This window comes from Astyanax mexicanus, chromosome 8, assembly GCF_023375975.1.
Source record: "Astyanax mexicanus isolate ESR-SI-001 chromosome 8, AstMex3_surface, whole genome shotgun sequence".
Classification (NCBI taxonomy): Eukaryota; Metazoa; Chordata; class Actinopteri; order Characiformes; family Acestrorhamphidae; genus Astyanax; species Astyanax mexicanus.
Window position 1 is genome coordinate 17,430,825 of NC_064415.1, and position 26,459 is coordinate 17,457,283.

A 26,459-nucleotide genomic window follows, 5' to 3' on the forward strand; every position below is an offset into this window, starting at 1 on the left:
GTTCGAGCGATCGGAGAGCTGAGGGGGAGGCAAAATGGCGGAGCTCGAAGATGTTACGCTGGACGGGAAACCGCTTCACTCGCTCCGTGTGGCGGATCTGAAAGCTGCGCTGGAGCAGCGAGGCCTCGCGAAAAGCGGGCAAAAAACCGCGCTTATAAAGCGCCTGAAAGGGGTAGGTTTGCAGCGGCGGGTCGGCTCTAATAAAGCAGGGCAGCTCCGCTAATCAAGTTGAGCCGGAGCCGAGCGGCAGGCCGGAGTGCTCTGCTGGAGGCTCCGGGAGCGGGAATGCAGGTTTACTCCATGTGCGCTGGTTCGGTACTTCTTTGGTTACCGGTCTGGCTCGGTGTGAGTCCGTCTTACGCCGTGCGTGCGTGTATGCGCGTGTTTAGTGCGAGGGGAGTCGGTTGCTGGGTCGTGTGATCCTGAGGTCTGTGAGTTGACTTCGTGCCCGCGCCCTGTGTGTGTGTTTGTAGTGCGCGGGGGCGCGCCCGGCTCTGAAAGCTCAGAGCGACGGTTGACGTTTGGGCTGGAAAACAGCCGTCAAACTGAGCAGAAAGTCCGCAGAGTTGGATGAAGTTTGCTAAGCTTGCCAGCTATGTCCTCTTCTGTACAAATTGGTTGCTAAATGTAGTTAGCGTTAGATAGCTAATTAATTATGAAGCGTGAAGTTGGCTTATTAGACCTAAATCCAGCTTATAGGTTCGCTAGCTACTCATATTAAGCTAAGCCACACAGGCTTATAAGGGCTGTTAGCAGGTTAGCTAACCACATAGCTATCTGTCAGACCGCTTTAAAACACCCAGACTTGTGTTACTAAGTAACTAGTTAACCTTATGGTAAGTTAGTTGAGCTAACTCTAGCTAGTTTAGCTAAACCACATTAAGTTAGTTAAAAAAAATAACTTTTTACACACATTAAAGGCTGAAGTTAGTTTTTTTTATTCATAGCATGAGAGAGGAATAGTTATATACTACCATGTAAGTTATCTTAAAACAGACTTAAGTTACTCTGTTTTATTTCCAAGCTTGGTTCGAGTGAGCTGCGTAACCAGCTTTTTTTTATCAGCGTAGTGTATAATAATACGTGCAATTTCTGTCTTCATGCTGGACAACCAGCTTGATCTTGCTGGTCAGTCAGAGCTTGGTAATGCTGGTTGTCTTGCTAAACGTTAACACAAAAGAGCCCAGACCCATGTCTGAGTAAGTTACTGATACCAATTTTCAAAATTGTATTTTATTGATACATTCCTTGAGCAGCTCGTTCATGTTTGTTTCTTATTGTGGACACATGACTAAATATTATAAAGTTAAACACATAATGAGACATAAGGACACAACTATTGACCCTAACTGTTATTAACATGTTGTTCTATAAATCAGGTCAGAACTAGTTATATAGAACGGCAAACATTTATTTAAGCATTTGAATTGTTAACTGGGTGTAACAGACCTATACTGCACTTTTAAAATTAGCAAGTTTTATCTCCAGACTTCATGTGTTAGCTAGCTAATCATGTTAACCTGAGCCACGCAGGCTTATAAGGGCCGTCAGCTAGCTTAACTAGTTAACTAGGTTGCGTTTTTAAACACACACACACTTATTTTGCTTATTTAGCCAAAACCTATTTATTTACTTAGTTAACTCAAACATTTTTGTGTTTCCTAAACAGGCTGTGTTGGTTTGAAACATTTTAACACATTTTAAAACCATATGAACAGCGTAGCTATGTGAACCATCTGGCTCCTATAACCTATTTAGTTATCGTCTTTGCATCTGTTTTGACATGTAAATTACTTTTTAGTGTTCAAGCAGACATTTGCTCTGCTGATGGGTCTCTACAGGACACTACAGGACACGTGTAAATTGTGCACTTCACGCCAATCATGAGTAGTTGTAGTTAGTTTTGGGGAGTGGATTTGGACCAACGCGCCTCCCATCTGAAGTAAAACACCATTTATAAAGAAACCTTATTTAGCAATGATCACACTGGGACCGTAGCTACAGTACTGAACAGATCAGGCAGGGCTGCGGGAAACCGGTAACTACTCTTTTTTCCCTCAAAAAAAGAAGCGACTTGTCAGAGACCCAACCGTGTGTGTTTTTACTCTGCACCTGCGTTAAATCATGCTCGACACTTTAAACGAGCCTTTAGAATCCGTTTTGCTTCTGATCAGAGGTGAGTAGTAGTACAGATGAGCATAAGTGTTGTAACCTAAAAGTACAAGTTAAAGAAGATGTTATCTGCTGAAACAACTTGAGGAGAAGTAAAAAGAGAGAGATAAATTCTAGGGTTTAGGTACAAATACGAAATTAATAATTACTTTTCTGCTACTGAACAGTTTAGTAGTAGAAAAATGATCAGAAAACATGTTTTACTGGCTCCAGGATTTAAGATATTTTTTTTTAGGATAAGTGAGCTAATACTCATGCTTTCTTTCTTTATTTACAAAATAAGTAATGCAGATAGAGACCGGGGTAATTTGTCATTTATAGTGTTAATGCTTTATACATTTATTATAACGAATGTAGAATAAAATACACATGTAGTTGCTGTCATGTTATAGTGTATATAGTTTTTTTTAACATAATTTAATCTCTCACTTACTTACTTTCCAACGCAAATTTTACATCTGTACTTTTTGTATGAAAATGCAGTGTGCCTTTTTTATTGTAGCATAAGTAGGCTTAGACAGTATGACAATTTTAATGTTTTGTGATAAATCTTGTTACTGATATACACTATACATATTGAGTATATTGTGAATATGATTCAGTCGTTCAAGTACAATAATCAAATGTATATTACAGAGAGTCTAATTTTAATTGATTGTTTCCAGCAATGTCTAAATAAGAAGCACTATAGAAATTATGTCAGTGACTTATAACGCATCATCAAATTGTCTTTATATCATGTGTTTCCTGTGATGAGTTTGCCATGCTAATACTGATATGCCAGACTGACAATGTCTTTCTGGGCATAAATGAGTTCAGTTTAACTTCTCACACTCGCAGTGTGATCTGAGGAAAACACTAATCGTAGCCTGTTAATGTCTTACTGTACAAATAGTAATTTTTCTGTTATTTCTGATGAGTATCTTTTTTTTTTTTTTTTATAGGCTCTCATGTTGGAAAACCTACAGAGGACATCCACGCCTCACTCTGGGCTACAGCCCAACTCACAGGTCAGTATGTGCAAGTTAGGATAAGGGATACTTTTAATATGTTAATACAAGTATGTTTTCATAGTGACAACCTGAAATTGTGAAAAAAAAATCATAGTTTACAGTAAGGTTGGGCGGTATGACAGTATTTCGGTATACCACGGTATTTAAATATGGTGACTGTATTGACTGTATATTAACCACGTGACGTCAGGTACCAAATCTGTACTTTGAAAAACGGGACATTTAAGACATTCTGCGTATCCACAATGAAAGAGCAGTGGGAGGGGTAAGCAGTTGGAGCTCACTGATTGGTTATGGGCTGGGGATTCTCACTGAGGAGATCATACAGCAAAAACTCAATAAACTCTACAGTTTTTACTTATCTTCACTGAAATTATCAGATTTATCAGTTTATCCTGCCGCCTGGGGTGTTCTGGTGTATGAGTTACTCACAGGTAAAGTTACAGCTCCCTTGCACTCATTCTAATCCCATACAGATTTCTGCAGTTTCCTCAGAGTTTTCTGTCGTTATTTCGCGGCTACCCGCTGTTAAACCGCTGTAGTGGAAACTGCGCTTATAAATATATTAACAAACACGAAAATGAGGGTAATCAATCTGTACACACAGGTACAAAAATGAAGTATTAAAAAAAATGTAATAAAAACAAATATGTAAATAAACTGCTTCTGGGGGACGAAACCAAACAGAGAGAAAAAAAAAAACGAAGGAATGAACAAAAACAACAATTTAAGAGCCAAAATTTTTTTACTAATCTCAAAGCTTAGACAGAATCTAAAGCTTTACCATCGCTATGAGACGCAACACCTACAGAACAGAAGTAGCAGCGGCAGCGTGACTGTTCTAGTAAAATAATTAAAATGTAAAAATATGCAACAAAGCGCCGTGTCCCACAAAAATCCCTCCAAGTTCTCACATTTCAAAGTTTCTTCCCCAAACATAGAAAACCATGATTGTTCACGAGTCTTAAAACAGGAGTCCAAGTCAAGTCTGAACTCCTGCACCCCCAACCCGTGTTACCACGTACACCGCCATATAATCTGACGGTATGAAAAACTTAAATACCGCCCAACCCTAGTTTACAGTGGTATTATACATTGTTGATTTTGTACTTTGTGTGCAGCTCAATAGTCTTGAGACTAGCACTAAAGAAAATTAAAGTCTTCGAAAAATAGCCAAGTTCCAGGTTTAATTCATTAATATACATAGCTCTGGACTTGAAATTAATATGAATATGAATATAATCTGGGACTCCTCAAGCAAAAATGTGCACTTTTTGTTTGTACTTCAGATTGGGGAGGAAATGAGCCAGAACAGCTTCATCAAACAGTATTTGGCCAAACAACAAGAGCTCCTCCGACAGAGAATGGAGAGAGAAGCACGAGAAGCAGCTGAGGCAGATGGTAAGACCATTGGGTGCACCTTTTGCAGCATTGGTGGATTTGTTTGGACTTGTGTGCAGTGCGGGTACAGCAGCAAGGCTTTCTTCTCTTGTTTGTCTGTCTTTGATTGCTAGTGCTCTGATGTGTTTCCTATGATGAGTTTGCCATGCTAATACTGATGGACCAGATTGACTGTGTCTCTCTGGGTGTAAATGAGTTAAACTCTACTTCTCACACTCGCAGTGTGATCTGAGGAAATACAGGGCACTGATCCATCACTGTATAAAACACTTAGTCTTAGACTTGAACAGTTCTGATTTAAAAGTAATGTGTTAAAACTTCTACGTTGTGTGACTTTAGATACAGACAGCCCTACAGGCCCTGATGAGGATGATCATTCGGAGGCCAATGATGATTCCTTCCTGCCAGAAAAGGTAAGTCCACACGTTTTCCATATAAACACACATCCACTAAAATAAAAGTGCACACAATGTAAATGAAACACTTAATCTGTGATTGGTGTTTTTGCTTCTAATAGTCTGCGTTAAGGTTAACTAGAAGATCATGTATCAGTCGATTTTCACCTCCATATTGAAACTAAACATTTATTTAATAGCTAGTGAAGTCATGGTTTGTGCGTGTGTTTCCTGTGATGAGTTTGCCATGCTAATACTGATGCGCCAGAATAACATCTTTCTGGGCGCAAATGAGTTCAATTCAACTTCTCACACTGGCAGTGTGATCTGAGGAAATACTGGGCACCTTTTACTTTATTATAGGCTATTTAAAAGAGCTATCATGTACTTTAATGTCTGTGCAAAAACAGAAGCATGCAGGCATGTAAAGTAAGCTCAGGTGGTACAAGAATGAATAGTTTTTTGAGAATGCACTTTATATCTTATCTTTTTATCTGAACTCCTGGAGGAGTGCTTGCGTATCTAAACAGTAAATAATTTACAATCACCAACTTTATCCTTTTGGGTTGTCTTTTCTGCAGCATCACATTGTAGCATCACGCCCCCCTCTGTCCCGAGCAGAAGAGGATGAGGGAGGGGATCGTGGAGGAGGGTTACCGCAGGATCCAGGTTTACCTGGAGCTCGTAGGCTGGATGTGGGCTCAGCAGCAGTAGCCCAGGAACCCACTGATGCCTCCAGTGGAAGGATCTGGCGGCCCTCCTTCTCACAAGAAGACGTTGCCACTCCCTCTCCTCCACGAGCAGTTGCCTCTCTTTCAGTCCGTGTGATTGGTCAGCCAGAGCGGCAGGGACTCGTTGTGCACAGACCACAAGAAAGAGAAGGGACTGCCCCTGTTGAAGCAGGTCCTGCCCATTCAATGCCACAGCTAAGTCAGTCTGCTCGAATGCAGGAGGAGAGTGACGAAGATGAAGACGAAGATGATGATGACAGTGATGAAGATGATGAGTGGGGCCCTTCGTCTCAAAGAAGAAGGAATATCCGTGCTCCCCCTGTGCACAATCTTTCAGCATCAACTGCACAACGCTCCAGACGCAAGCTTCAGCCCCCTCAGCACATCCCTCCTCCACCACAGCCTGCACACCATTCTCCCCTGCAACTTCGTCAGCCAACACCACCACCGTCTCCACCCCCCGAACTCTCCTTTCCCCTGCCAGACACCCCAAAGCAAAGCCCCCCAGACCAGGATGAACCAGCAGCTCCAGGAGAAGGTGCTGCAGCTGGATTGCATGACTCTTCTTCTCCTCCATCTCTGCAGAGGCAAGAGTCCACCTCCAGCTCCAGATCCAGCAGCCCAGAGCCGCCATCTCAGCGCAGACCTGGACCGCTCAGCCTTCTGGTGCGCAAGATGGAGTCTGAAGGAGTTTTTGACAAAGGGCAGAAAAAGGAAGATGAGGAAGATGGAGATGGAGCAGTGAAGATGACTGAACAAAAGGATGCAAAGGCAGAAGATCAGAAAACAGGGCAACAGAAGACAGAAGGTGGGTTGGGTGGGCCTGCTGATGATCATGCCACTAGTGGTCCAGTGTTTTCGTCTGGTCAGCAGGATTCAGCACAAGAGGAGTTGCCCCAAGAGTCTGAACCAGCAGCTTCTGTGGTCCCTACCGCTGAATACAGTGATCTGGAGCCAAAGACTGTTACCGAGGAGAAGAAGAAGGAGGAAGGAAGACCCGAGAAACATGAAAAAGGAAAAAAAGAAAGAGAAGAACTGAGAGAGGAGAGGGAAAAAGACATCGAGAAGGAGCCAGAAAAGAAAAAGGACAGCATCCATTCTTCATCAAAATGCCAAAGTGAGGTATCCCCCAATCAAGGCTCCTCCCGCTTCCGCCATGTTTCGCCCACCACATCTCCACCTGCAGTTACTAAGCGACCACGGATGTTCTCTGAGGTTCCCCCACCTGAATGCCTCCTGTCCCCTTCAAAACCAGAACAGGTGTCTGTACTTGTATCCGGACCACAACATGCTGATGTAGATGTCGCCATGGAGACTGAGGAGTCTGCAGCGCCTGAGTCCACACCCGAGAAAGTGAATGACCAAGAAAAGAAGCTCCAGGCAGAAACAGACAAACCAGCATCTCCACAAGCAGGTAAAGCAGTAGCAGACACTGGAAAGGCTCCTTCTGTGCTTCCTTTATCTCCACCTTCAGAAGAAGGGGAAGCTGAGAGAGTCAAGGAAAAACCAAGAAGGAGAGAAAAAAACACTGAGCGACACTCCTCCTCCTCCTCCTCCAGTCACTCTTCATCTTCTGAGTCCGACTCAGAATCCTCCTCCTCCAGTTCTTCAGGCTCTTCGTCACGGGACAAATCCATCCCACCCAGTAAAAAGAAGGTCAGTGATGAGCTTGCCCATAGGCTTGTCATTCACTATTCTGGGGCATATTTGCCTCTCGTGTTTCCCATGAAGAGTTTGCCGTGCTAATACTGATATGCCAGATAGACTGTGTCTCTCTTGGCGTAAGTGAGTTCAACTCAACTTCTCACACTGGCAGTGTGATCTGAGGAAAGCACAAATAAGTTTTATTTATAGACCCCATGCAAATAATTCAAATGCATCTAGATGACAGGCAATCCTGTATCTATTTAATTTATATATTTTTTAGTAAATCTTAAGAATTTATTATCATTTACATTTAAGGAATTTAGCAGATTCCCTTATCCAGAGCAACTTGCTAAAGTGCTTCGTAGTTTACTTTAAAAATATTTTAAGCTGAATTGTGGTGATATTATTCAGGACAGCATAGTTTTCTTCAAGCTTCTTTTAACATGTCTTTCATGTTTCATATTTGCACCAGGACGAAGTGGGAAGAACATCAAAACCAGTTGAGACAGAAAAGGAGACAAAAAAATCTTACAGGTTAGCAGCTGCAGCTTGCTGACACCACATGCATCCATACACACTGTTAAATTGAACAAAAGTGCATTTGTCATATTTGTACAATGTAATTTTTCTTTGCTTATCCTGCCGTAAAAAGCCCAAGTCAGGCAGGCTGGCCATGCTATGGTGCCCCTAAAGCAAATAAGTTTTGTTGCTTTGCTCAAGGGACCCCCTGTGATTGCTTATTCCAAGTTCACACTAGGGGTGTGGGATATTTGTAGTCTGTGGTAATGTTGCACCAGTAAAACGATGCACCAGTAAAACAACTTTATTCCATGCTTTTACTATGGACAGTTGCATGCATGCATTGAGTGCTAATCCAGCAAGCTACCTATGGAGCTATCCACTACTTCATCCATGCCTAATTTTCCTTCAGAATTGTTGCCTCTCTCTCTTATTGTGGTGATTTAATTCAATAATTTTTCAAGTGATGGACACTGCTAATATACATAATTTCTATTTTTATTTACATTTAAATAATCATTAATAAATGATTAAGAAAATCTGTTAGGCCACATGGTTTACACATACATGCACCGTTTGATATTTGCACTAGTGATTTTAATCTTTTTGTTTGTTTCAAGTTAAAAATAATAATCCTTACCTTAAAAATTGTAGAATTATAGATTATTTATCACCCCTAGTTCACACTACACAATTGTAGCTCCAAATATTTGTATATGTCTATCTCTGTTTCAAGTATGAATGATGTGTATTGTGTACATGACCTTTAGAAATTCAGGTGTTGAACACACAACCCTGGGATCATGATCAGTAACTTAGGCCGTTTCTCAATATGGAGGACACAAGTTTGGACTCCAGTACTTGGCCAGTACGGACCTGGTAAGTTAGACTCGCGACTAAATACGCCTAAGGATGCAAGGACATGGGACGGTTGTTCTGTAATTGGAACAGCTGTGTACTTGATGACGTCACCCTCTCAGGGGGTACTTTCTGGGACTGTAAGAAGTCCTCACAAGTCACCTTACATGCATACTCAATAATAAGGGAGGAGCAAGAATGCATTTGGGTATTTGTAGTGTACATGACTAACTATGAACTTCTAAAGGAAACAGTGCTTGGGCTGCGACTTTAGTTCTAACCACTGCTGCATTGCTTTATCCACTAACCCTTCACATTGTTTAGGCCTACATGTTTACCTTATCCTCACTGTAGTAGGTATTTACTTTTGTTGTTCTGTCAAGGTTGTTTGTAGCAATGTTGCACTCTTCTGGAAGGTGGGCAAAGGGTTGCTCCCTTGGTAGCCACTCACCATGTGCTAAAATAGTGTTCTAGGGCAGTTAAGACTCATTTATGCTCAACAAATATAGATACAATTATTAACTGAGCTATTTTTTGTACTTTGCCTTCACTTCGTTTGTATGTGCACATTATCTCACAGCATATGAACAGAAAGTACTGCAAATCATGAACCCTCATTGCAGGTTTACTTCTGGTTCACATTATATTTGGTCATGTTTTTTTAATTGGAAAATTTATTACATTTGTAGTTTCACTATGTGAATACTTTTTGGCCTGTTAATCAAAACAAATTAGCACATTTTTATTTTCTGGAACAAAGTTGGAAACAATTGTATTGTGTCAACAGTTTGTACCACATGTATATACTGTTGCAAATAGTTATATGCTGAATGAGAATGTTTATCTCATGTGATCATGTAATGTTGTAAATCCAGTAGAGGAGAAGCATGGTCACAATGTACTCAATGTATTGTGATCTCTCACATTCATACAGACTGAAATGTTCTTGATTACACCCCTCAGTTCTTTGCTCTATCCAGCCTGCACTGCTTGGTTCAGTCTGGAAATGCTAAACTAGTACACTGGCCACCAACCCTGCTCCTGGGCTCTGCATTCTTGTACACTTTAGTCTCTAATTATCCGCAGCTTGTACTTTGAAAAATTCTGTATTTTAAAGTTTAGTGCCATGCTACAAAATTCCTAATAAAGATATTAACAAATTTACAGTACAGACAGTATAAACTTCAAAGGGCATAACAGCACCGGAGGTCAGAGAATCTGCTTCTGAAGAGGTGCAAAGAAACATTAAGTCCTCCAATAAAGGAGCTAAGTCACACAAACACATAAACAAGGCTCCTGAAGTTTTTAACATATTGTGTTGTTTACACAATAGAGAAGCACTTAAACTACAGACAATGTGGGATTGCTATATGGAACCCCAAAAACCATCATCCAAAGACCTGATATAGGATGGCTGTATAATAAAGCCCTAAGCTTACCTGTGTTTGAGCTTAAATAAAGAGCTAAAAATAAACTTGAAAACATCTGGGTGAATCTCTCTTCTAGCTGAGCATTTTTTAGTGGTGGGAGGCTGGCTAATATTACATTTTAGTTATTATTACATAAGGCTTTGTATGCTACATGATGCTTACTAGTGGGTAATATGAACAGGCAGTAAAGAACATATCAGTTGTGATAAAATTAAAGGATTTAAATTCAGTTTTAAATTAAACATTTATTTTATTTTGTTAAGTTTTATCTGTAGCACATGACCTTACAAATGTGAATATGAAAAGTACTATCACTTAATCTTGGTGTGACAGTGTCCTATATTTTGAATTAAGAATTTGTCAATGAGAACTGATAGTGATCATTTAAAGATAAACCGGTGTTGCTCAATCCTGGTCCTGGAGCTTCTGTGTTTGAAGCTCAAGAAATGCTGACTTGATGCCCACACTATCTCACTGAGGTCAGAAAGAAAGCAACACATGCATAGAGGGCTAGATACAAGAAGGCTAGATTACTAAACTTAGATTCACACATGACTGGGTGCTTTCCTGCCTCCTGTCTGAATAGGTTTTTTCTGTTTAAACACTGGTCATCTACACTGTTCACTGACCCTGCTCCTGGAGATGTGGCTTTTTGCACACTTCACATTATCATTTAATCATTATCATCAGCATGTAATTTTTAACAGTTTACTTTTCAGCAACATGCTGCAAATAAAGATATTACTAAACAGATGGCTGGATTACTAAACTTCTATTCAGACAGGATATTTCAGACATGAATGGGTGCATTTCAGCCTCAGATTCTTGTCTGAATAATTTCTCACATTGTTAAGTATATGATTGAATGAATCGTGTGTTGGGGAAGGGAAAGCATTACATGTACAGGGGCAGGGTGCCCTCAGGATGAGGATTGATAAATACTAGATTAAAGTTTTATTTACTTTAATTTACTGCAATTTACTTGTGCCATTTTTTTCTTGTTTTGCATAAGCTCTGCTATGCAACCTAAAATGTATAATAATATACATCCAGGGTATCAGGAGCTAGAATATAGATCACACAAAGTAGGGCTGGGCGATAGCACCATTTAATGATGCTCAAGGTATTGTTTCCTTTAGTTGAATATAATGTATTTATTTATAGATGTTTTTACTAATAACTTTTATATTACACACAGTGCAAACATAATGCCCTTGTATTTCAGTTACATAAAAGAGTAAAATGAGAAAAATCACTGCCACATAAGTTATTTAGAGTTTTCTGACAAAAACAATTATATATACTGAGATTCCATCTGGCAATTATTCTATTCATCAGTAATTTGAATAGAATGCAAAGCGTTAAAGGTGAGAGGAAAGGAAGTTTAAGTTATTTGAATTCGGTCATTGTATTTTGTAATGGCATCTGTATGGGTGTTACTAGCTAGGCTAGGTTAGCTACATTGCTTATGACTTTAAACCTTGAACCTTAAGCATACTCAAAAACAGGAATAACGTACCTTTCCATGTTTAGTTTATTAGGTTTTGGTGATAATAGGCATTTATCACATATATCACAGCTTGCAGGCTTTTGCACAGCGCCTCACGTAGGCAGTGGATGTAGGTTGGGTAGATTTTTTTTCTAATCAGGCGTTCAGTGCGGCAGCCTCGCAAAAAGCGGTGTAGCTCTTGACAAGGAAGGCCGTGTCCAAATACGCACACTCGTGGTCTAGGGCACTTGGTGACAGTGCGAAATAGAGCGTATCTAGGACTGGGGGCGCCGGCTGCTTTATAATATGTGGATTTGTGTTGGGAGGGAGTGTCAAAATTGTACGTATAGTTAACCGATCTAGAGCCCTTGTTAGAACCGCGGAGGGCGCTTGGTAGGGCAAGAGTGTTCTTATTGAGACGCGACCCAAGAGCAGAGCATGGCTGTGGCGGCAGGTCCTCCTCCTCCTTCTTTTCCTCCTCCTCCCATCTGCCCCTAGCTCTCTCCAACATGGCCGCTAAGTGAGCGCTGCTCCGCATTATCACCGACGCATTGCACAAGGAAAAAAAAGGGGAAAAAAAAACGAGAGGAGGCTCACCACGTTTCAAGGGCTTTCAGCCGCACAGACATGCTGTCCGACGGCACTAAAGGAGGGTAAGGGAAAGACGAGCCGGGAAAGAAGGGAGAGAGGGAGTGAGAGAATGAGAGGGGCAGTAGAATTGCAGCTAGCTATCTAGAAATGCCCCACGGCGCCAGGCTGCTCAGGGGAGACAAGGCAGTGCTAACGCCGGCCTTAATGCTAACATTGGCGGATGCTGGTGCTGGCAGATCCCCCCTCTGGTAGCTAGTAAGTGGAGGAAGCGGCTCGGTGGCTTTTGTGTTCATCGGCGAGGGTTTCTTTCACCTCGTTTTCGTGTCCTGCGTGGTGATGATTCGGGGGAAGGGGGCGAGCAGACAGGGAGAGCAGAGTGCGAACATCTCAAGAGGAAAAATGAAGACGAATTGTTCTAGAAGAGGGACATGGTTAACCTGGCTGCTAGGCTTGGGGGATTGTGTTGTGGTCTGTTTAGTCTCCTCACAACTTTGTCTTTAGCTGAAGAGGTGGCCAAGGCTCACACTGTATTCTGGAATTTTCTTCAAGTGGGGAAAAAACCCTTAGGCCTTCTTTAGCTAGCATTACATTTTCTTATTGTTAGATGAAAGGTGGTGTGCTGCAGGTAGCTAGCTAACGCTATGTTGTTTCAGCAGGTTTGTGGCATGTTTCACTTTCACCTTCTTTTCTTACCTCTAAAATGTGGCATTCCAGACAAGACCGTTTTTTCTTGTGTCTTGGTTCTTAATATTTCCACTGAGGATACAGTACAATTAATCTGTAATATGAATGGACAAGATATAACATAGATTGCAGGCTTAGATGTTTGCACTAGTTTTAGCTTTGATTTCGGATTTGTAACTTCAATATAAGCTTTCCAAAATAAATATCAAACCTGTCCTGGCTCCTTTAGTACATTTGAGCTGTTCATTAAGTTTGACCTGAATCCTTATTTTAACATGTTTAACTTGTACATAGTATGTGGATTTATGGGTTCCACAGGCTGCTTTTTATCCTGGATTGAAAGTGTAGACCTAGAAATCCTTTAAAGACATTGTGTTAATTGTCATATCTTTCTCCACCTTAAAAATAATACCTTTAGTTTCTGAATTGAATCAGGTGTATTGGAGCAGTGAAAACTACTAAACTGCCACAGAATCAGTTCAGAAAGAAGTTTAGTGGGAGCTACATGTGATTTTTGTTGGCTTCTGCTTCAGGAGTTTTTAAAATCTTTTATCCTCATATGCGTATATTTCATATACATATGCATTTGAGATTGTGTTTAGGAAAAATGGTGATTAAGGTTGAATGTGTTGTATTTTCTTTGTGTGATTTGAGCTCCTACCCAGCACAGACTGTTGGTGGTTAAGGAAACCGGGTGTGTGCACTGTGCTGGGGGAGTTTTGAAGGCAAGCCCACCCTGTGGGAGAAAAGATCAGTTGCTGCCAGTGGTGGAAAATCCCAGAAAGGTGTCTTGACTTCAATGACGTACCACATACACAGGCACACATTCAGTGTATGTTTTTTTTCTTTCGCTCATATACATACTCACTGTCTCCCATACACGCATTACTTTACTTTGTGGCAAAATGATTGACCCTCAGCGGGGCTTCATTGTGTTTTTATATTTGCAGTGTTGGTCACAGTAAGCCTCACATTGATGTGCAAAATTTTTAACACTTTACTTGATTGACGTTTCTGAGACTTTTGTCTTCTGCCATCTCATAGCTATTAGCATGCACTGATTGGCCTACTTACTCTGAAACCGTGAGACAGGAGGGAACCCCTTCGTATTAAGAACAATCACTGTAGCTACTGTTGTGTCCCAGGGGGAAAAGACTCTACCCTATTTGCTCTTGGTTTACAGAGTGAAAGGCGTGAGTCGCACATGCATAGTGGTGAGGGAGGTCATTTGTGCTTGAAAGAAAATAAATGTGATTTCTGTGGCTCACGGATCTGTCTCCAACTGATAGGGTGACCTAATGGCTAAATGAGGTTTGATGTTCTTATGTCCTAATGGTGTAGGCTGGTTTGTTATTGATCTGTTCTGTTATCCCTGGCATTCGTCTCCCTCTAGCATCTGTTTTCTGATGGTGTCATATTCATCCAGATGCTTCTGGGTTATTTTACCTATTACCATTTGTTGGTAATTGCATAGTCTGAGTGTTACTGGTTGTGTAATTTGTTTTTTCTTTATTTTGTTTTATTGTATTGTTTCACATAATGAGGCTGTGTTTTTTTTTGTCTGCATCTGAAACTTTCCTCAGTTTCACACATACCCTATTGTCATATGAGTTGCTTGACTTGCTCAGTAGGAATCTACTGCACCCTGCAGTCCTGTTAGAGAGAGAGCTGCATTTGTTTAGTTTGCATTCGTGGCAACTCCTGATCCGTGGACCTCTAATAAGTGTGTTTGTGCTCCTGTCTTTAGGTATGGTTTTGTTTTGTCTGTGTTTGTGTGTGTTTTTGACCCTGACGTTGGGTATCATTTGGCTGCTGAGTTATTTATAGTTATAGTGACCCAGATCATCAGTCTGAGCCACCTTACCTCTCACTCTCGTTATATTCTCTTTCGTTTCGCTGTATCTGTCATTTTGCTATCTTTTTATTTAACAACGCACACGTCGGGGGTCTGCTTTGCAGATAGCTTCATTGAACGCCAGTGAGAGAACTGATCGTGTTGACTGGTTATTTCAGTCGTACTTTTCTGCTCTACTCCTTTTTCTGCTCTACTACCTTTTTTTTTTTTTTCCCTCCTCCCACTTTGTCTTCCTTCTTTTTCCTTATTAGCTAATCTTTCCTTTTCTTTCTCTGTGATGATGTAATTCTCAGAGCAATCTTCTGTTTTTTCTCTTTTGCTCTCAGGGATGTGAAGCAGGCTGCTGTTGCTGAGCCCACAGGCCCTGTTGCTATGGAGCTTGAGGAACGCCCTGAGTCACAGAGCGCACTGGCTCAACCTGCCCCACAGGGGGCACCAGAGACTGCGGAGTCACGCCCTGATGAGGTAATGAGGCCTTCCTTAAAGAGGCCTGTGAAACATACCATCATAAGGAACAAAGGAAGGCTGTAGACTTTGTAAGCGATTGAGAAATAATTAGCTTTCCTGCAGCATAGTGAAACATGGTGCATTATAATTGTAATGAACATTATATAATTGTGTTATATTTAAAAGATTGAGTAATGCATTACAATTTGTTAATGTTTTAACACAGTATATAATAGACATGTGAACAGTTGGGGGAAAAAACCCATGTATTTTTTTTATGTTATAAGAAAAGCTAAATATTATTAGTTGGATGCACCAATGACAAGTTGAGAAAATTAAAAAACGAACACAAATTTTCTTTAATTTTCAAATATTTTATTTAATTTTTTTCCTTAGAGGTTTGTAGCTGTATACATTTTCGTATCTTTTCTCAGAGCTCCCCCTCCTCTTCTCTCTTTCTCTCTGCAAGCTGTTATTACAGTGTCAGGGGTTGAGGATGGCTGACGGTGTGTGAAATTAGACAGTTTTCAACTCACTGGCGAGTTGGCATGTGTGTGAGAGAGAGTGAGAGAATGATACTGAGGTGTCTGTGGATGTGTGTTATTTTTAGGACTTGTTATACTTTGGCATGGTGATCTGTGTATTTGTCTGAATCGGTGGTTTCTGTCCAAGTCTCAGCACGCCCACTTCAACAAAGGAAGGGCTTGTTAATTAGCTGGTTAGTTGAATCAGTTCAGGGAAAGCACCAGAATCAGCAGGGCAGATGTACTTTAGCACCAGGACTAATAATTATGGGGTTTGTGTATGTGTGTTTTTTTGTTTGTTTTTTCTTTTTTTTTTTGTATATTTTGAAACATTGTTATAGTTCATGCATTTATGGATTTACATAGATTAGAAGTTCAGCAGCGCACACACAGCTTGTGCAAAGGTGGGCGAGCACCGTCTGTAGGAACTGTGCGTTTCCATGAAGATGGTGCATGAGTAATGCCCCTATGTATAACTCCAGATGTCCAGGAGAGTTTAAATTTAGCATGAGGATTAGATCTTCTAGCAGCACGTGTATTTATATGGAAATATTTTGGTAACTTGCAAAACCAGCCTAAGGTTGGAGATTATGGTGTATTGCTGATCTTCTTGCCGTACAAAAACGACCCAAAACACCTTTATAGTTGCCAGGGTCTGAAACTTGTAAATACTGTTAGTACTTGTGGTCTTGCAGATGAGAAGCTTCAGTTCTAGTATAAAGTGATGGATATCTTTGTGAGAATATTATAGTATCTTATATAGTATCACCTTGAAATGTAGCCTGATTTTTTTATCATTTGACAGCTGTTTTGGGAGATGTTTGACAGCCTGTTTGTATGTGTGGGAGAGTGAGTGAGTAAGAGAAAGAGAGAGAGGGACTAGATTAACTGTAAGAAACCTTGACAGTGTGTGTGGTATGAGGGAGATAGCCAGGCTCAGTCATCTCCTTCCCCCATATCTGTTATTCTTCTCTCTCTCTCTTTCTATCTATGTATCTATCAATCTATTTCTCTCTCTGTCCTTCCTTTTTTTTGCTCTCTTTTTTTCTTTGCTTCTCCTCCCCTCTGCTCTCTCTTGATCTGGTGGTATGATGTGTTGTGTTTTTATAAAACCCACTGATTGCTTTGTTGTGAAGGTGAACTCCCTTCTTCCATTGCTCATACTGGTACCTGCGTTACTACCTCCACCACTCCTCCACCTCTCCTCCTCTACCTCCATCACCTGCCGAGCTATGTCCCAGCGACTTGGCTGCGGCTGAGCTAGGCCCCTCAGACAGAGTCGACACTGCACACTTAGCATCACCTGAAGGGATCCTGGTGGATGATTGGCCATGCGTGTCACCGCACAAACTGATGTGGCCCCTGATTGGACTGCTCAGGAGAAGCCCAAAGAATTGACTAGGTGTAAGAGGTGGCAGCTATTTTGAGAAGACTCCACCTCAATCACACCCCTACCTGTGTGTCATTATGGGTCACCTACAAAAAATCGGACACAACATGGACTTTTCTGTTCTCCGTGCAGCATGGTGGACACACAGGGGTTTACATGCCAAGACCGTCTGTGTGTTTTACCTGCTAGTTCAGAAGCACGCTCCACTGTATGGACTTCTATGGACTCAGATTTATTTGTTGAAAAGCAGGTTTTGTCTGCTTTACCACACGGACCTGTATCCAGTCTGTACAAGCAGAGCTTAAACTACTGTTTTTGGTTTGGAGTACGTGAACAAGGCTCAGGGGCTGAGATTTAACCGTGAACTTGTCTGTCAGAGCTTGACTTTCCAGCCCTTGTGATTTGTCACTGAAAAACAAAGTTTTTTTGAAGGACTGCACCACCTTACTCAAGGATCAACTGATGAACTTTCCAGCTTCAACATCACCAGCAAGTTCATCAAAGGGTTGTCTGGAATCTGTCTTTTTCCAGATGCCAGTTTTAAACACGGACACATTTTTATTTTAACAAAGGAAATACATGGACAGGCTGTGGTCATTCCAACTGCCAGCCTCACTGACGTTGTCCATATTGGTGGATAAGAGTCTTCCCGAAGGACTTTAATCAGCGCCATTTTGCGGATAAAAAAGTAAATACTGTTGTGGTGAACCCTGTCTTCAGTGTGGATTATGGACTTTTTTTTGTTTCATCAGAGCAATACAGTTCCTCAGACAATAATGTCCAACTGACTTTACTTCAACACGCTCTCTCTGTCACGTTGAACAGGAGTGCTACTTGTGTTGAACACTCATGCTATGAGAGACCGTACCTTTTAAAAGTTTGCTTGGATGCTTGACACAGCCCCAAGTCATGCCACACCACATCCATCAAAGACTGTTCATCAGAGATCATGAAAGCATCAAAGACTTTTGGCACTTTGAATCAGAAACACCCAAAATCTCTCATCAAACAGTTACTCCTTCACAAAGTGTCCAGCAAAAAGAGCAGTACATGTCAGCCGGCCAATCAGCACACTCAATTTGTGACCGTTTCCCATCCTCACTCCTCCGCCTGATCTGATTGGACCCTTGTTGCCTAGATACAGTGCACACTGCCGTGTGGTTGGGCCATAGCCAAGCCAGTGAGGAATCAGGTGTCAATGGTACCAGGAAATACCCTTTTTTCCCAAGATGAATTAATTTGTCATAAAGTTATCACTGTTTTTGGATTAAAAAGGAAGGGCGATTTTATTTTAGGAATAATTAGCGTGTCAGTCAATGTTTAGAGTAACCTGGGGGTGATGAGACTTGTAGCTTAATGTAGCTGTCCATGTGGTGGAATAGACTTTAGGGGTCAAGCATGCATTTCATAACATTTTAAGTTCAGTTTAAGATGTAGGGTTGTAATGTAGGAAAGAGAGCAAGGGATGTAATGGGTTGAGCTTTCAAAACCTCTGTCAAAACATTAGTTTACCTAATATGGTTTCATTGATAGCTTTGTCTCTTCTGTTTTCTCTTCTTTTCTATCATCCCCCTTTCCTGCTGTCCCTCCCTGGCTGGTGTTTGTCTCTCTCTCATCCCTCCCTGCACCCACTTGGGTCTTTGTGTTTTGTTGTCCTTTCTGTCTTTTCAGAGCACCACTACAAAAGCGTTCGCAGCACGCAAGATTTCTCTTACTAGTAAGTATTTTTTCATTTGTCAGATGAAATGGGAAGGAGAAATTGTAATTTTGTAACAGGTTGTCTGAGGTCTTGGATAGATTTCTGCAGGATGAACAAAATCTAATTATATATGACTAATGAGACTGGCCTCAAAATGCATTAATTGCTTACATAAATAAGAAAAAACATCTCTATGTACAGGACAGAGGCAACAAGACTTACTTTTATGGTTACGTGAAGGGTTACATTCAGCAGGGAATCATTTACATTCAGCTTGAAGTTCAGCTGCAGTTAATAGACATTTAGTTGAGCTCAGCATGTTTAAGGCACCTACAATGAACGATCTAAGTAATGTTAACATCAATTAATATCTGTAGGACTTGGGTGACAGAGAATGCTTAGATTCTGTGTAATAGCAAAAACTCAGTTTGTTCCATGTGATATAATAGTAAAACATATATATTTTTAAAAGAGTTTATTTGGTGCTTTTAATGATGCAATTAAAGAACCACTTTTTGGTTTGTAAAGAACATGTTTTCGAAAAACATGACCTTATCAAGTTAAGACTATTTGATTTTATTGAAATATGTTACATAAAATAATACGAAATATGCATCCAAAAGTGTTTTTTTTTTCTTCAGAATTGCTGAAATATCTCTTGTAGCACCTTGAATTGTCTTATTGTGCTAAATTGACTGGATAAAATTACTCCATAAACCTGCAGTTATCTTGTCAGAATTCATGGTGAATAGAATCAGATTTTTAATATTATTCTAATTGTTGTCTGTTTCATACCTTTTTACTCTTTTTGGATTTAATTAAAAATACTTGAAATTTAGGTTCTTTTCAAATCAAATCAAATCAAATTTATTTGTATAGCGCTTTTTACAACAGGTGTTGGCACAAAGCAGCTTTACAGAAACATGATTTCAGGACAAAGAATCAGGCAAAACATTACACATAGAAAATACAGAATACAGAACCCCCAGTGAGCGCGGAGGCAAGGAAAAACTCCCTCAGAGCTGCAGGAGGAGGAAGAAACCTTGGGAGGACCAAGACTCACATTAAAGGGGGGACCATCCTACCACTGGTCAAACGGCTTTTAAATTAAAATTTAAAAAGTCTTTTATACATCCATATAGGTTTTATGTACTCAGGAGTGTAATAGCGCCACTAATGGCTTGGATGTAATCTGTAGTGGAGAGTAAGATGGATGATGAGCAGCTGATCTGTGGTGGTGGTGGAGAAGAGCTGACTTCAGAAACTTCCATCAGTCTGGCCGGACAGGAGACGCGAGAGCCTGAGGGTCCAACATCGGTATCGGGTCAGACAGGTGGGCAGTCAGTAACTCGGAGGAAGGCAGAGAGATGGAATTAGTTTTGACTGGATTTATGCAAAACTGAGAATATAAAACATTATCAGAGTGTGGCAAATGACTCCGGCAGAACTGAATAAAACAGCCTAACTAAAGGCAGAGAGCCAGAAGGTAACATAGACATGGAGGCACCCTGAAACACCAGCATCCACCCACTCCACCGTCCACAAACCTGAGTGACCGTGTGCAGTGGGAGAACAACAGCACCAGCATCTCAGTTTACCACAATTTCCTCTGTCCATGAACCCCTGAATCTGCAGCCTTATCTAAAGGAAAAAACATTAATTACCAAAAGCTAAACTAAACAAGTAAGTTTTCAGTCTAGACTTAAAGATTGAGACTGTGTCTGAGTCCCGAACATATTCGGGGAGATTATTCCAGAGTTGAGGCGCTTTATAAGAGAAAGGTTCTTTTGTGTGTGTGATTTGACTTCTGTTTCTCTGCAGGTACTAAGCCAGAAGGAGCATCGCTGACTGAGACAGAGTCTGGTGGTGCAGCCAGTAGGAAGAGGAGGTGGGGCTCCAGCACAGCCGTCACTGCCAAGAAGCCGTCGATTAGCATCACTACCGAATCACTGAAGGTACGAGGAGGTTATAATTGTTCTGCAGTATTGGCCATTCATTTCTCTTCTGAGATTCTATTCATTCCTGTTTGCATAATGTCTTTTATAAACTTTTCCCCATGTATTAGCTGTATTAAATATGTTGGTTGAGTCATAACTGCATTAAATAGAAGCTCCAAGAAGAATATGCAAATATATACTCTGACCTTGTAGCTACGCACTGAGTATTTGTTCTGTTTCTATTCCTGTCCATTTGCAGTCTCTGATTCCAGACATTAAGCCACTTCAGGAGGCTGTGGTGGAGCTGCATCCAGATGAAGGGCGTTTCTCTGGGGACGAGGACTCCAGCCAGCAGGCTGACCGTGAGGAAGACCAGGGGCTTAAGATTAGACGTACTGTAACACAGGTACACCCCTAATTTGATGCAGGGTTCAGACACAGGCTTCTAATATAAAATGTGTACATACAGGTCCAATTGCCAATGCTTTTAATAATCATAATATTTTTTTAATTAGAAGGTATGATCTGTTCTTTTTTTATAAAGATTGTTCCATCTGAAGGACAAGAGAATGGACAAAAGGAAAAGGAAGATGATGAAGATGAGGAAGAGGAGGAGGTGGAGGAGCGCAAACAGACAGAAGCAGAGAAGGAAAAACCCCACAGGAATCAGAGGAGGGAGAGTGTGTCGGAAGCTGCAATGGAAACACAAGAAGGAGAACCCAAGAAAGGTGATTTTATTTTTCTTTGGTGTCCAGATAAAATACGATTGGCATTCACAAGACACCCTTTTTGTATTTTAAAATAGGGAAAAGAGAAATCTGTATCTGCACTTCATAAAAAATGATTTGTACATTTCCACTTTAGGTTGAATCCGCAATTGTGCAAATGCGCACGTGCACACAGCCTGTCTGCCATAGCAAATATCATAGATATAATAAACTCTCTGATTAAAGATAAAAATGATACTGTTAGCACCATATGTAATGCCAGGTGTGTTCTAAAGTGCTTTAAGCCCCCCAGTATTGAGAGGTGCAGCAGGGGAACTGTGTTCTCTGGTATCATGTTTTTTTTGTCCAGTTCTTTAGTAAAAGAGACAGTTACTCCAATAAAAGCAAGATAATTTTTTTTTATCCCCTTGATTTTTGAAGTAACAATGAATGTGCAGTTATCCCAGTACTTTTGTTCATATACTGTAGATTTTTTTTTTTTTTTTAATTTCTTTGTTTTCTCATGATGTTTCTTTGTAACGGTTTCTCGTCTCCAGTGACCCCTAATGATTCTGTGGTGCGGCGCTCTATCAGTCAGCAGAAAGTGTCCGTTACTATTGATGACCCTGTTCGCACAGGCCGGCAGCTCTCCCCTCCTCGTGGCAAAATTTCCAACGTTATTCACGTATGCAACCTGGTAAGTGAGCACTATGTGTGTTTGAGATGTGGAAGATGTGTATATACACACACTGGTCTTTGCCACTACACATACATGCCTTTTATTGCATATAATAGTACTGAAATTTAGAAAATGTTTAAGGGTCTTCATTTGTGTGACTGTGTGTATACGCAGGTACGCCCCTTCACATTGGGCCAGCTGAAGGAGCTGCTGAATCGAACTGGTACCGTACTGGAGGAAGGCTTCTGGATAGACAAGATCAAATCCCACTGCTATGTCACTGTGAGTCTTTCTCTTCCGTGTATTTGCTACATCTGTTTCACATTCCCTGTCCCTGAGTCTTGTGGTTGTGGTTCCGGATGTTTAAGGGCATGTGATCTTGCTGATCTGATTTATTGTTGTGTTTGTTCTTTCCTGTTCAGTACTCCAGTAAGGAGGAAGCTGTAGCAACTCGAGAGGCACTGCATGGGGTGAAGTGGCCATCTAGTAATCCCAAAGTGCTCAGGGTGGATTTCTGTGAACAGGACGAGGTACACGCATTTCAATAATCTATTTTCCCTAAAGCAAAGCAAACAAAATCTAAAAACACCAAATATAGTCAATCAGCCAAGAAATCTATTTTATGTTTTAAGTAATGTCAGCAAAGTGTGTTTTTGTTGTAATTCATTTTAAGATGGAGAGGAAGTGTGGAAAATCCTACAATACATTTTTACTTGCATTGTGAAAAAATGAAAATAAAAATGTTGATCTTTCTGCGAATACCACTTTTTTTTTTTCAGTTGGACTTCCATAAGGGTTTGCTGCCCGGAGATGACCCACGAGTCCAAGGACCAGGACCTGTACCACGTCCCGCTGCCCCTCCGCCTCTTATGCCTCCAGCACGGGAGCGAGAGAGGGAACGGGAGAGAGAGCGTGATAGTGGTCCACCGGTAGTGAGGGACCAGTGGGCTGAGAGAGAGCGCGAGATGGAGCGCAGAGAGAGAACGCGCTCAGAGCGGGAGTGGGACAGAGACAAGGTCCGAGATTTTGGCAGAGAAGATCGAGAAGCAGGCAGGAGGTCACGATCACGTGACCGGGACAGGCGACGCAAAGAGAGAGGGAAGAGCAAAGAGAGGAAAGCGGAGAAAAAAGGTGAGCGGGGTGATGTATTCTTTTATCAAAGGGTTATTTTTTTATAAGGCAGTGTTCAGTTTCTGGAATTGTTCTGTAGTGTACCACTACATGCTGTCTCAGGGGTAAAAGCTCTATTCACTAGGGATTCCCCTGAGGATCTCTTGCTTGATATGTGTTGAAATATATACACTTCTCACTGCTGCTTTCTGTGTGAAGCTTGACATCATATGAGCATGATGTTCCACACAGCGTACTAGGCAGCACAGACACTCAACACTAATTGGCTGCCACCCAGAGAAATTTGCTTCTGATTTGCATAAATTTTAGCAATTCAGAAACGTTCATGCTGTATTGCCGGCCTTCGTCCACTGGCACCTGTCCCCATTAAAATGAATGTGGGAGTTGAAATACAAGCAATGTAAATGCAGAGTTGAGCTGTTTCTCATTTTTTGTTTGTTAATCTTCACTCCCTGTTATTTTCCATAGATAAACCAGAGGAGCCTCCTGCCAAACTACTGGATGACCTGTTTCGCAAAACCAAAGCTGCTCCGTGTATATACTGGCTACCACTCACTGAAGAACAGGTCAGAGACTAGCGCCCCCACATACACACAATCACAAATTTACCTTATAAAATCCATTCCACACACAGGGTTTAAAGTGTCAGAAAAAAGGCAGAAGCATTTTGGAGTGGAGAAGGAACAAAATATTGTGTTTAATGGTACCAGTGTGCTGGAACGACCATCCCTGCTAAGCTTAATATATTCATTCTGAAAACTGGGGTGTCTGGTTGCTTTTTGCGGCAGTGACTTACGTCACATGTACAGTCTCTAAAAGAGGAGCCATCTCAGTTTTACTGAATGTGAGTGGCTGGTGGAGCAATGGAGACTTCAGAAGGGGAAACGCAGACCTCTGTAGCTCACTCGCACTCCAAAGCCAAAAAAAAGTGCTAACAGGATTAATGATTGATTTCCGTTTGAACCGTGAAGAGGCTCAATGGGCTGAAATGGTTTAAAAGTGATGCTGAGTCTGACTGCGCTCTGTCTCTTTCAATACTTAATATATCAGTACTCAGCTTGTCTTGTCAACATGGCATCTTAATGCCAGATACCACAGGACACCTTCAGAAATGATGTAACAACTGAAAATGGACCTACTTGTTATTAGGCAGATGATGTTATGGCTGTGTGCACGTGTATATTAAAGGTTTTTATAACGCTTGCTAAACACTGTGAACACATTACAAGACTTGATTGAATATGTATTTTCCAGTATGCTAATGATGTAACCTAGGAATGTAAAAGGTGCTGGAATCTTACATCAGAGAGCACTATCTGTGCACATGACTGACATGGGAGATTATTTGTTAAAACTCACTAAATTACTTGCCAGTGAGTGGGTTATGATATCGTATGCAATATTGATATTCTGGAAAATAAGAACTGAGCCATTTCAGATGGTTCTCTACTGATTTTTAATCAGTACTTTTGACAGCACTACTCCATCCTCTTCTTCCCACAGGCAGCTCAAAGGAATCTGGAGCGAGCAGAGAGGATGAAGGAGCGAGAGAAGAGGAGGAAAGAGCTACAGGAGGAAGAGGATAAGAAGCGTGAAGAAGACAGGAAGGAGAGGGCCCGCGCCCGTGAGAGAGAGGGAGGGAACGCAGGGAGCGGGGCAGGAAGCTCTAGTCGGCCAGCTGATGGAGAGCGGGACAAAGACAGAGAGAGAGAGAGGGAGCGGGAGAGGGGTAGAGAGAAAGAGGCAGAGAAAAGGAGAGACGGCAATAGAGGCAGACCCAGTGACTCCAAGCCTGTCGGGGGCAGCAGGCGCTCACGGAGCCGCAGCAACCCCTCGAGGGACAGGCGGCGTTGAGTGTGTATGAGAGAAGAGCAATGCAAATGCAAGCGTGTGTGAATGTGAGCGCGGCCGTACATGGAAGAAGTGTGGATGCCCTGCCCTTTCTTGCCTACTGAGGCCCAGGTATGAAGTGAAAGTTCAGCCCGGAAAACCCTATTGTTTGAAGAGTATACTCTCACAGTCTCAACTCGTTCCTTTTGTTAAAAAAGAAACATTATACGTACGCTTTGAAAAGCGTCTCACACACTGTTGTATCTGCTGTACATCCTTTTTATTTCAGGGTCATCCAATACTTTCATTTTTTTGAAGTTTCCGTTTTACCGTTGTAAAAATGTTTTTTCAGGATTAAACATTAGTCACAGTTCTCCTTCCCCTCTTTTCCACTTTCAGCTTGAGACAGGGATGTGTGTATTAATGGCCCTCCAGTCTTGGCTATTTAACAAGCAGGGGAAACTGATTTACATCCCCCCTCCCAAAATTTTTTTTTTGTTTCTTTTTTTAACATATTTTTATTTATAAAGTCTAGTTAGAGCAAGCTATGGCTGGTGGGCAGTAAGCACAGTCCGGTATTATGGGAAATGGAGTTTGTTTAATTTTTTTTTTAATATTTAGAAATTTTGAATTTATTTATTTCTATTGACAAAGATTCCCCTGAACGAATCGCGTTGGTCACAGAGTTGGCCTAAATCTAAAGAGGAGGATTTGGGACTCCAGCCTCACACCCCCTCCTCAGACCCTAACCTGAGTGAATGACTACTATGCTGTCTGTCTAAATTCCAGCTACAGAAGGGTGCTATTATGAAGGAAAAACAGTTAACCCCATCTCATCTCTCCCTCATCCTTCATTGCCTCCATACCCATGTCTTCCTTCTCCCTCTGTTCTCCTGTTGAAATACCTAGTCCCCTTAGTTCTTCAGTATTGTCTGCTGTGAATCTGAGAAGGGAGAAATCTAACCTTTATAGAGAAAAGAGGATCAATACAAGTTTTAATAATGTTTTAAAGTTTGTTGTTTTAGTTTGAAAAAGAGAGAAGAATCCTATTTGCTTTTTGATTGTTTATTTTTCTTCTGAGTATGCCGAATGTATAAAAAAAAATAAAGTGACTAAAGGAAATAAGTTGTTTGTGAACATTATTTTAAAATTAAAATCTCAATTTAGGCTTGTCCACAGAGTGAAAATAATTGGTCAATTCTTTTGCACTTGCAAAATAATAAAAAAAGGCCCTGGACAGTAGATTGTTCCGTCAGCAAAAGCAGGATAGTCCCCTTTTTTAATCACCGTTTTCAGAAGAACCAATTAAGAAGTGAATGAACAAGTGTCC

The 26,459-nt window shown here is 41.2% G+C and overlaps 1 protein-coding gene and 4 non-coding genes across 6 annotated transcripts; all 5 read left to right on the forward strand.

Annotated features, from left to right (window-relative positions):
* acin1b (apoptotic chromatin condensation inducer 1b) lies at positions 1-26,237 on the forward strand. 2 transcript variants are annotated; one of them, XM_007250216.4, is made up of 17 exons: positions 1-172; positions 3,117-3,182; positions 4,475-4,586; positions 4,926-4,999; positions 5,563-7,368; positions 7,832-7,893; positions 15,112-15,250; positions 18,818-18,863; positions 20,667-20,800; positions 21,042-21,188; positions 21,327-21,510; positions 22,047-22,186; positions 22,343-22,450; positions 22,591-22,698; positions 22,948-23,299; positions 23,768-23,865; positions 24,803-26,237. In XM_007250216.4, exons 1-17 carry the CDS (start codon positions 35-37, stop codon positions 25,151-25,153), a joined length of 4,065 nt encoding a protein of 1,354 aa, XP_007250278.3. In that variant the 5' UTR covers positions 1-34; the 3' UTR covers positions 25,154-26,237. The 2 variants fall into 2 exon arrangements, with proteins under 2 accessions (XP_007250278.3, XP_022534226.2); XM_022678505.2 differs by lacking the exon at positions 1-172 and adding an exon at positions 2,030-2,176.
* LOC125804049 (small nucleolar RNA U6-53/MBII-28) lies at positions 2,917-3,027 on the forward strand. The gene has a single exon (XR_007440549.1). It is a non-coding gene; the product is annotated as a small nucleolar RNA U6-53/MBII-28 (small nucleolar RNA).
* On the forward strand, positions 4,713-4,823 carry LOC125804105 (small nucleolar RNA U6-53/MBII-28). Its single transcript, XR_007440602.1, has one exon. It is a non-coding gene; the product is annotated as a small nucleolar RNA U6-53/MBII-28 (small nucleolar RNA).
* LOC125804106 (small nucleolar RNA U6-53/MBII-28) lies at positions 5,210-5,317 on the forward strand. The gene has a single exon (XR_007440603.1). It is a non-coding gene; the product is annotated as a small nucleolar RNA U6-53/MBII-28 (small nucleolar RNA).
* On the forward strand, positions 7,433-7,543 carry LOC125804048 (small nucleolar RNA U6-53/MBII-28). The gene has a single exon (XR_007440548.1). It is a non-coding gene; the product is annotated as a small nucleolar RNA U6-53/MBII-28 (small nucleolar RNA).
* Positions 26,238-26,459: the final 222 nt, after the last annotated feature.

Coding starts and splice junctions, on each gene's coding strand:
- acin1b (XM_007250216.4), top strand. CDS start 35: ATGGCGGAGCTCGAAGATGTTACGCTGGACGGGAAACCGCTTCACTCG. Junction 3,183..4,474: donor GGCTACAGCCCAACTCACAG/GTCAGTATGTGC, acceptor TTTGTACTTCAG/ATTGGGGAGGAAATGAGCCA. Junction 7,369..7,831: donor TCCCACCCAGTAAAAAGAAG/GTCAGTGATGAG, acceptor TATTTGCACCAG/GACGAAGTGGGAAGAACATC.